This window comes from Cynara cardunculus (genome assembly GCF_001531365.2).
Source record: "Cynara cardunculus var. scolymus isolate 2C chromosome LG 2, CcrdV1, whole genome shotgun sequence".
NCBI classification, from domain to species: Eukaryota; Viridiplantae; Streptophyta; class Magnoliopsida; order Asterales; family Asteraceae; genus Cynara; species Cynara cardunculus.
In genome coordinates this window covers 46,371,748-46,382,447 of record NC_037529.1, presented here as the reverse complement: position 1 = coordinate 46,382,447, position 10,700 = coordinate 46,371,748, and the positions used below count along the sequence as shown (strand labels likewise).

At 35.8% G+C, this 10,700-nt stretch overlaps 1 protein-coding gene across 2 annotated transcripts in view; it reads left to right on the top strand.

The window, feature by feature from the left end:
• Positions 1–2,561: 2,561 nt before the first annotated feature.
• LOC112507681 (aspartic proteinase oryzasin-1-like) overlaps positions 2,562–10,700 on the top strand; it is a 10,686-nt gene continuing 2,547 nt past the window's right edge. The window contains exons 1-11 of one of the 2 annotated variants that reach the window (XM_025112345.1): positions 2,562–2,581; positions 3,878–4,232; positions 4,307–4,367; positions 6,889–6,983; positions 7,059–7,171; positions 7,264–7,432; positions 7,523–7,562; positions 9,161–9,225; positions 9,319–9,432; positions 9,522–9,586; positions 9,937–10,084. In XM_025112345.1, the coding sequence (XP_024968113.1) occupies positions 3,891–4,232; positions 4,307–4,367; positions 6,889–6,983; positions 7,059–7,171; positions 7,264–7,432; positions 7,523–7,562; positions 9,161–9,225; positions 9,319–9,432; positions 9,522–9,586; positions 9,937–10,084 (1,212 nt within the window). In that variant the 5' untranslated portion in view covers positions 2,562–2,581; positions 3,878–3,890. Of the gene's footprint in view, positions 2,629–3,877; positions 4,233–4,306; positions 4,368–6,888; positions 6,984–7,058; positions 7,172–7,263; positions 7,433–7,522; positions 7,563–9,160; positions 9,226–9,318; positions 9,433–9,521; positions 9,587–9,936; positions 10,085–10,700 lie in introns of both variants that reach the window. The other variant, XM_025112344.1, reaches the window with a different exon arrangement.

Genomic DNA, 10,700 nt, shown 5'->3' with positions numbered 1-10,700 from the left:
TATATTTCATTCAAAAATAAAAACACTACCGCTTTTCAAAACCACATAAAATTGTATTATATCGATAGAGATAAATAATAAAAACTAAACATTAAAATGAAGATTTATCTTGTTGTATTGTGCAAGTACCCTTCTAATATTTAGTTAACATATTTCCTGCCTTACTTTTAAGGATTTATATATTTAAAAATATTTATAAAAGTTCTATAATTTTATAAAGTAAGGGGTTGTTTACTAAACGTTTATCCGGTAAGTACTTATCGGGTAATTTTCCTCACCGGATGAACATAGTAAGGGCCAATAATCTTACCCAGTAAGAGCGATGATAAGGATGGAGAGTCTTACCCGATAAGTGAGGGTGACGAATTTTACTCGAATAAATGCTTACCAGGTAAATTGTTGCATATGATACATTTTGATGTACTATAATTTTATTCAATAAAATAAATTATAATATTGACTCCTAATGTTAAACACTTATCGGGTAAGCATTTATGTAAATTGCCCTTAAGAAAATATTTTTAAAACACTTTAAATTTTATACATGCTCACTTCTGAGCCATAATAAATTTTCTTATATGGTTTTGAAAAATAATTTCTTTAACATAAGAACAGAATTAAAATATATTTACTATATGTACATATAGCATATTGAAAATTAATTTAGTTATACATCAAGCATGGTAAATATAAAGTTTAGTCCGTACTTTTTAAGTCTGTTTTTGCTAAAAAAAGCCCGGGCTTTTTAAAACTTGAGTCGGTCCAAAACTGAGTTAGGCGTAAAAATAGTCCTACTCAAAGCTTTTCAATCTTGATCAAGCTTTTTCAAACTTACTTGGGTTTTTTCAGGTCGGATTTTTCCGGACTTTATAAAAAAAATAGGGGGTGATTGGGTTACAATAGACTAGACTTTGGACTTGTGTTTTTGTGCATATCTAGTGTATAATAATGTACATTTCTAAAATTTAAAGGTACATGTTATAATTGTTTTGGTATAATTTTTTAATTTTCATTTAAAATAAATAATCGATAATATGCCTTTTCTTTTAATAATTAATTGTATCATTTAATTTACAATAACTTTTGTAGAACTTATGATTTTTTCAGTGTCAATAAATAATTATAAAATCAACAAAAAATCACTTCACACCAAATTATAAGAGACAAAGTTCTTATATAAGAACTCTTGGAATATAAAGCTCTTATATAAGAACTCATAGAATACAAGATTCTTATAAAAATTCACTTCGGTAATAATTATTTAAAAACCTATATTTTTTATTTATAAGAACCTAGATGTTCTAAGGGGCTTTTTGCTTTGTTTTGCATTAAATCTCATATGAATAAAGTTGTTTGGATAGGTTAATTTGTCTGTATAGATTGGAAAAGTTTTTTTTTGGAGGATTTTTCATATGAAGAAGTGTATTTTAATTGGTAGGGATATGTTTGGAAATTTTTTGCCTTTCTGCATAAAACTATTTCTTAGAAGCTTTCAAAATAAATCACTTTCTACATCACTATCAAACAATCATATATAACTTATCAAATAAACTGGAAGTACCATTAAATTCATTTTCCTACTAACAAAAAGGTCTAAGGGGATGTTTACCAATTTTTCTATTAAATCTTGTATGAATAAATTTGTCTGTCTAGATAAATCCCCGGATAGAAACATGTCGTTGTTTACTTTTTTTCCTGAATTACAGTCTGGACGGTTTAAATGACTATTTTACCCCTGAATACAAATGGTATGCATCAAAATGTTGCCAAACACAACCTTGCTATAGATCTAAGCCATAGTCTGCTAAGCTCAAAATATTGATGAGTTTAAATTAAACAAAACCGAGATATAGATGAGGGGAGAAAATGATGGTGGACGTCAAAGTCGATTACTTTGCAACATATCTTGCCAAAGATGTTGATGGGTCCGATTAGGGTTCTGTTCTCGGTGATGCAGGGGGTCGAAGTCGAACGATATGAGGGGATAAAATGAGTCGAGAGAGTCCATAGAGATGGGTTTTGTTCTCGGTGATGCATAGGTGATGAAGGTTCAGTGAGGGGCGTTGTTGGGGAGAGATGAACGGAGAAGAAAGGGCGTGAAGAGATGTCGCCGGTTGCCGGTCCTGAAGAGATGAACGAAGATGTCATCGATCGTCGAGCGTGAAGAGAGGGCAATAGGGTTCTGTTGAGGAAGATAGGTCAGACATGAAGATAGGGTGTAAGGATAGGGATGTCAATTTTTTGGCTGAATGTAAACAAGTGATATATTTAGATTGTGTGAATAAGCCCACATATTTTTCATTAAGCTTTAAATAAACACTTCAAAATATCAGCACAAATAAGCCCAATCAATAAAAAATAAACACCCCCTGAGTTTTTATTCTAAAATTTAACTTTACAAACGAAGAAGAGTTTGGATGACACGACATTCACATTCATATTCAATATTCACTATACTTATCCGTTTCTGCACGTGTCTTGCACATGCGGGTGGCCCTTCCACATGGATACCTCCGTCAAATTATCTCCTCAAACCTTCCGTCTTTATTTATTGATTGCCATCTTCAAAGGACAGAAGCAGGTATCAGCTCTCACCACTTCTTCTTTCACTCCGTACCCTTTTGGTAGGTGGGTACCCTAACAACTGCTTTTCACCCCTCATCTATTTTTCTTCAAAAAAGGTGTTGCTTATGATGCTTTTTTGCTCTATGAACTGCTGATTTCCAGTAATCTAATCAATTAGATCGTGGTTTTATCTTGGTTTGTACTTAAGTGCTTTGATTCTTTGTTTTTCTTAGTAATTCATCTATTCATCAGTTACTTTTTGCTTGATCTTCATTTTGAGGCAGTTTTTGTTGATTATATCTGCTTTCCTACTTCATACGCTACTTATATATTCGACTTCTATCATTATGATTTAATTTTATGGCTTAATCTAGCTGAATCCTTAGATTTTCCTTTTTATGTTCTTCAAATTTGTATTCTGTAACACTACATGAAGTAATTTAAAGCAGAAAATCGACTGTTTTGTTTAGATCACCATGGGTTATTTACGTTGACTATTTTTAGTCGAGGGTTTCTTTTGGTTTGGTTTTTTCTTGTTTGTTGGTTCGTATACTCTTGATGATTTAGACCGACTTCTGAAGTCAGTGACTACTTTTTCAACTTCATTACATGCATTATTTTGAGTTTGTAGTTAGATACTCGATTACTTCATTAAAGTCTATAAGCAAGTTGAAGATTTTTTTTTGCCAATTTTTACCATCAAATTTTGTCTGTTTGACCAGAAAGGGCAAAGGGTATGTGTGGTTTTAATTGGTTTACATAAGTAATCTGCTAACTGTTTCCAGCAGCAAATCGATGCTATCTGTGGTTTTCACATAAGACTTGTACAAATATAAGCATTCTGTTGGTACTTTATTCCTTTTTCGAATACATGAACCCATCCCTTTTTCGAATACATGAACCCATCAGATTACGTCATGATGGAGAGCATCTCTATCATATTCTCTAAAATTTCTAAAAAAATGAGAATCAAAACTCAAAATCTTTAAGAAGAAATAAACAAAAACAAAGTTACATTATTTTGATGAGTCTTCATTTTGGCGGAAGCAATAACAAGTTACTTATCTCTTAGTTGTAGGAGTTGTCCAAAATTTGAAGAATTTTACAGTCTCTCTTACGTTTTCCCATTTTTTTTGAAGCAAAAAGGTAGTATAAAGTCCCGAAAATTACCATTTTTCTCCATTTTGGAGATCCTTTCAAGGAGGACCCAATTATTCTAGCAGATGTGTGACTCGGACTCCAACGTCTAAAAAGACTTCGTCTTGAGGAGGCAAAGTACTGATATTGTTTCCAATATCTTGATTTTTGTCAGGAAATTGTTCAACATGGGGATTCGATATGTTTGGTTGGCGGTGTGTTTATGTGCTCTTTTACCCTCTATGTTTGATGCTTCCTCTGATGGGTTACTGAGAATCAACATCAAGAAACGGCCTTTGGATGTTAATAGCATTAAAGCTGCTAGAAAAGATGGCAAATATGGAAACGGTCTCAAGACCACCCCACTTGGTTTGGGTGATTCTAGTGTGGATTTTGTCCCCTTAACCAACTACTTGGATGCCCAATACTATGGAGAGATCGGTATTGGTTCTCCACCCCAAACATTCACAGTCATATTTGATACCGGCAGTTCGAATCTTTGGGTTCCATCATCCAAATGCATATTCTCTGTAAGTTTAATCTTATTTACTTTCTATGAGACTTCATCACGATTGTTCTACTTAATACGATTAATTGTGTGCAGATTGCTTGCTACTTCCATCACCGGTTTAAGGGAACACAATCAAGTACTTACACGAAAATTGGTAAAGATATGACCATATTCAATTGATGATATATCTTTTAGTTATATATATATATATATATATATATATATATATGGGGGGGGGGGAGGGAGGTTAGGGAAAACCCCCAAAAAAATTAAAAACTGAGTAACATCCTAGTCAACAATCTGGACGATATGTGATTTGTGCATGTGCATACAAGTAACTGAAGTTGTTTTTGGTTTCTATGCACGTGCACATGTTATGCACATGTGTATACTAGACAAATTGCTCACAAATTAAAGAGGGTATTCCTCAATTTTTCAGTTTTACGGTCTCAATTTTTCAGTTTTTACGGGTTTCCCTTGAATATATTATATATGCACATATTCATATATTATAATATACACATACATATATTATATATACATATACACATATATAGAGGAGCAATCAAATGCAAACTACCCATATTTGTACAAACCGTACAAACCATCCTCATCCGTCGATTTCATTGTTTAATCTTATGAAATTGTTTCATATAATACTTTTTTTTGATGAAGTTATTTCATATATGGTTATGAAATTGTTTTATATAATACTTATGAAATTTTAATGAAACTGTTTCATGTATTTCTCAAAAATTAATATAATGAAGATGATAATATCCATGATGAACACCTTTCACAATGAAAATGATTAATCAACCTCTCATAATTATAAAAAAATGAACAAAATGAAAAATTATGATTGGTTGAACGAGGTTTGTACAAATAATGTGGTTTGCAAAGTAAACGTCCTCTATATAGATATATACACACACATATATATAGGGAGGATCAAATGAGAACGGTACCTATTTAAAAGAACACAAAAACAGGCGAATTACATGTGATTCTACACTAACATCATATACAAAATCACATGTGATTCAGGCGACCTTGCCCGGAGAAGGTGCAGCCACAAGTCGCCTTTACACTTTTTTGACCATTAATGTAAAATCACTGTGATTTTGTATGTGATATGCCCGTTTTCATGTTTCTTTAAATAGGTACCGTTCTCGTTTAATCCTGCCTCTCTCCTCCCCCCCTCTCTCTCTCTCTCTATATATATATATATATATTATATCTGAAACAAGTTTTTATTTCCAGAAACATTACTTACCTATACTATTTTATAAAGCATTCGACTTTTTGTTTAAAAAGACTCTTAAATGTTTCAGGGATACAACAATTAAAGCATTTATATATATATATATATATATATATATATACAAACTCTTTCAATTTTATAATATTCCTTTTTTGCCATTTTGTAAACAAAAAAAATGGTAGCTTGATGGGTTTTGGGGAAACCATATTATCTTTCCCAACTGATCGAATCAAGTTTTCGAAACCACAATTCAACTCCTGCGACTGAGACACTCCATAGATTTGTATTATTCTTTTAAAATCTAAGCAAATTATATTAAAAGAAGTAATTTATTTTCCTTAATTTAATACCGATATATATATATATATATATATATATTTACACATATATATATAGAGAGAGAGGGGGAGGGAGATTCACGGAAAACCCCAAAAACTGAAAGAAGTGATGAATACCCTAGTAACTATTCATCTCGACGGTATGCACATGTGCATACAAGTAATTGAAGTTGTTTCTTGGTTTTTATGCACGTGTGCATGTTATGCACATGCGTATAATGGACAAATTGCTTACAAATTACTTTTATGTACATGTACATACCGTCCAAATAAACAGTTACTAGGATGTTCCTTACTTTTTCACTTTTTGCGGTTTTCCTCTGAGCTTGACCCTATATACATGATACACACATATATGTATAGAGTGACATTCAAATACAACCCCTCTAGATTATACAACCGATGCAAGCCACTTATCCACCATCCATTTTAATTTATTTTATTTTTTGGTTTTTTTATTAAGGCTAGTTACAACTAGTGATGGCCAAAAACCGGTCCCGGGCCGGGCCTAATCGGTCCCAAGCTTTCTCATAACCGGTCCCGGTCGAAAATGGTAGGACCGGTCAAGGTACTTCATAACCGGTTATGGGTCGCTGGTCCCGGTCCCGACATTAAAAAATAAGATTTTTTTAATTTTTTAATGATATATATTTTGAATACATTATAAAATTTACAATTGAGTCACTCAAATACACTTTAAAAATGCGTTTTAATATAATTAAAATTACATTGTCTTATGAAAATACATTGTCTTATAAAAATACATTGTAAAATTATTTAAAAATACATTTATTTATAAAATTATTTGAATTTTCGGGCCGGGCCGGTTCATAGCCGGTCCCATAACCGGTCTCACGAAACTACCAAAAACATGAATTGAGATATATCGTGCTGCATTGAATGCACATTTCTAGTTGATTACTATTAGGTAGAAACAAGGTCATCATACATTTTACCCTCCCCATATCCTACTCCCAGTGGGACTCAGAGTTTGTTTTGGTTTTGTTTTGATTATTGGTAGTGCTAATTAGTATATGCCTGATGTTTGTATCTCTTTCCTGTTTAACGATTAGGGGATGCTTTGCAAATAAGTTATGGATCTGGTACAATTTCTGGATTCTCCAGTAAAGATGCTGTTCAAGTTGGAGATCTTTGTATCGAAGATCAAGTGAGTCTTCTGTCTCGAACTTCATATCTGTCGGTTCTTTCTTGTTTGTCATTTATAACTTGCATTGTATTTCAGGATTTCATTGAAGTTACTAAAGAAGGAAGTCTTTCGTTTGTATTGGGCAAATTTGATGGAATTTTGGGACTTGGGTTCAAGGAAATTTCAGTCGGCGATTTGCAGCCAGTCTGGTACTAATTTATCTGAAATTTACTAATTGTAATTTTTCTTTGTTCATCCAAACGGCTTAGAATTTCGTCTATTTCCCTTCCGTAAATCGCAGGTATAATATGATAGACCAAGGCCTTGTAAAAGAACAAGTGTTCTCTTTTTGGCTTAACCGTAATGAAGATGATGAAGAAGGTGGTGAGCTTGTCTTTGGTGGTGTTGACCCAAGTCACTTCATAGGGGAGCACTCATACGTTCCTGTGACTAAAAAGGGTTACTGGCAGGTATGTCTATAAATCACCCAAAGTTCTTGGCTACCATAGTTAAAAAACCAATAATTGACCCACATTTTGTGTTTTACAAATATCCTGCAGTTCAATATGGGGGATTTCCTTATTGGCAATCAATCTACAGGTAACTTTTACCATTGAACTAAAAGAAAGTTCTTTGTTTTAAAAGGAGACAAGGGGGGGGGGGGGAGGGTGTTGTAGTGATGACCTCTAAGGTATTACGACCCAAAGAATGAGATCCAATACCAACATCAATCCCTTTGGGGGTGTTTGTTCATGGATTTTGAAGGAATTGGAATGGATAATTCCTTTGAYGAAATTCCAGATCATATATTCTGTCCAAACAACGAAAATGTGGGAATCCTTTGAATTCCGTTGAATTCCATAAATTAATAAATTCATCATTCCTTGGCATAAGTGAAGTTGAATTTCATATTTTTGGGTCCAATTTAACCAACGCCGCCCAACCCCTGCTCCAACCACGACCATGCTACCACTGTCACTTCACGCCCCAACCCCTAACCCCCCACCACCATACCACAACTGTCATTGTCACAACCGCCAACCACCCTCACGTTACCCTAACCCCCAACGACCACTAACCAACATGCCACTACTATTGTCGTCACAACTGCCACGTTGACCCCACCCCACTCACCCACAACCACCCCATGCAGCGCCCCCACTGCCACTCGACCAACATGCCAATAATGTCGTCGTCAAAGCTTACACCATGTCACCCACTCATTCCCACCCCACCGACCACCATGCCACTTGTGTTGACGTCGCAACCACCACCCACCCTAACCCCAACCATCCCCACCCATTGACCACGATGCCACAATTGTCGTAGTCACAACTACCACCTCACCCCTGGCCACCCCACGCCACCGACCACCATGCCGCCCGCTGCTGCTGTCATTGCCATAGCAACCACCCCCATCCACCCAACCCTGTGGGTGGCGGGGGTGGTGGTGACGGGGGCGGGCCACCACCCACCCATTATGGGGTGGGGCGGGAGCACCACCTCTCCCCCACCCCACCGACCACCATGCCACTACTGTATTCGTCACAACTACCACCACCCACCCACGTGGGCGCGGAGGGGGTAGCATTTGGGGTGGTGGCGAGTTGCGGGCTGGGCAGGGGTGTGTGGAGTTGTGACGACAGTAGTGGTCAGTGGGGGCGGGGTGGGGTGCGCGGTGGGCTGGTAGCTGTGACGACAACAGTTGGTGGTCGCTGGGGTAGGGGCAGAAGGCTGAGGATCCGCTGCCTCCAGGGCCACCACTAACCACTTGTCGTCATCACAGCTGCCACCCCCACCCTCCTCCCTCCAAACAAAGATGGAGGTTCCAATTTTTGGAGAGATTTCATTTCAATTCCTACCAACCAAACGCGTGGTCAAGATCCATTCCAATTCCTTCAAAGTCAATTTCTTTGATGGATTCCAAATTCCATCAAATTCCATTCTATGAACCTAAGGGGGCGTTTCATTCTCTGGAATGGAATCGAACAGGTTTATGGTCGTTAGGGTACCGCAGCTGGTAAGGCATTGGCTTTGCTCTGCTCTTCTGTTCAGGACCATAAAGGTTTGCCTAACTTAGGGCCCAGTGGATTAGTAGAGGCGTCTTATCCCACAAAAAAATTAATAATGAACATAAATGCTCCATGACGCTGATTTTATCAGGGTTTTGTTTCTTAAAAGCCTTTCTTATTCTTCAGGATTCTGTGAGGGTGGTTGTGCTGCTATTGTGGATTCTGGAACGTCATTGCTCGCTGGTCCAACAGTACGTGTTTTCACATTCCGCTTATGTTACCACAACAATTCTCGCATCTCTCAAGTTAATTGTTCTTATATCTAATAAATTGTTAAATTTCAGACTATTGTGACGGAGATCAACTATGCAATTGGGGCTGAAGGAGTACTGAGCAGTGAATGCAAGACACTTGTTACTGAATACGGGGATATGATTTGGGATCTCCTAGTATCTGGGGTCCGTATTCAATCCTTTCATATTTAACCTCTTTTATTTTGTTTAGAAATTAGAAAAATAACTTGTTATGCCAATAATACAACTTCCAGGTGACGCCCGGAAAAGTTTGTTCACAGGCTGGTTTATGTTTCTCCAACGGAGCTCAGTCTGTCAGGTACGAACACATTTACCGCATGATCTTTTTCCTTCCCATTTTAGTTATTTTATAGCTTAAGCATGGCCGCGAATCGGTGACCTTGGTGCAATTATTTGAGAGAAGCCGAGTAGTCCCATTTAATCTTTTGAAACGCATAGTTCAACTATTAATTGAATTTATTGGAGAGGTGGGCGTGTGTAATTCCTAGATGGCCGGTTAAGCGGCCTTGACTAATCAAAGTGGTGAGACAATGCTCAACGCATAGCCAATTGGTATAGGGTCCTGCTTAAAACATTATTTTGGTTTGCCAAGGAAATCCATTTGACAACTTGGGAAATAGGTAACTGAATTTGATGGTTGAATTGCAGTTCAAACATAAAAACAGTGGTTGAAGAAGAGAATCGGGGACTTCAGGATACGGTGTATTGTGAAGTGTGTGAAATGGCTGTTATTTGGATGCAAAACCAGCTGCGACAAAAGGAGACCAAGGAAGTCGTGCTAGATTACGTGAATAAGGTGATTTATTGAACTGTGATTCTTACAACACCTTTTTGTATATACATGTATAGCCATAGGTTCAAATGAGAAACCCTAAAAATATAAGAACTGAGAGAAGGAATCTCAACACTAGTTTTCCATGTCTTTTTCCACTAATTAGATAATTAAGAAAAAATCAAATATCTTAATTTATTTCCTTTTTTTTTTCTATAACATATTTTAGATATAATAATCATTGATTCTTTATCCAATTTTTCACCTTGAACTCACTTCCAATTTTACATTCTACAAATCGAATTAAATTGCATTTGCCTAAATCTCATATGTGAACACGAACAACGATGCTTTTCGATGGTTCATATGTGCACATGTGAATCCTAACATGGATTTCACATATAAATTCTAATCATAACTTGTACGTGAATCAATTTAAAATTTATAAATGAGATTTTAATTCAGTTTAAGATTCATATGTGAATCGTAATTATAACTTGTATGTGAGACAATTTACAACGTATAAGTGATATTTTGAATCAATTTAAAATTCATATGTGAATCTTAATATATATATATATATATATATATATGTATATGTATATGTATATGTATATGTATATGTATATGTATATGTATA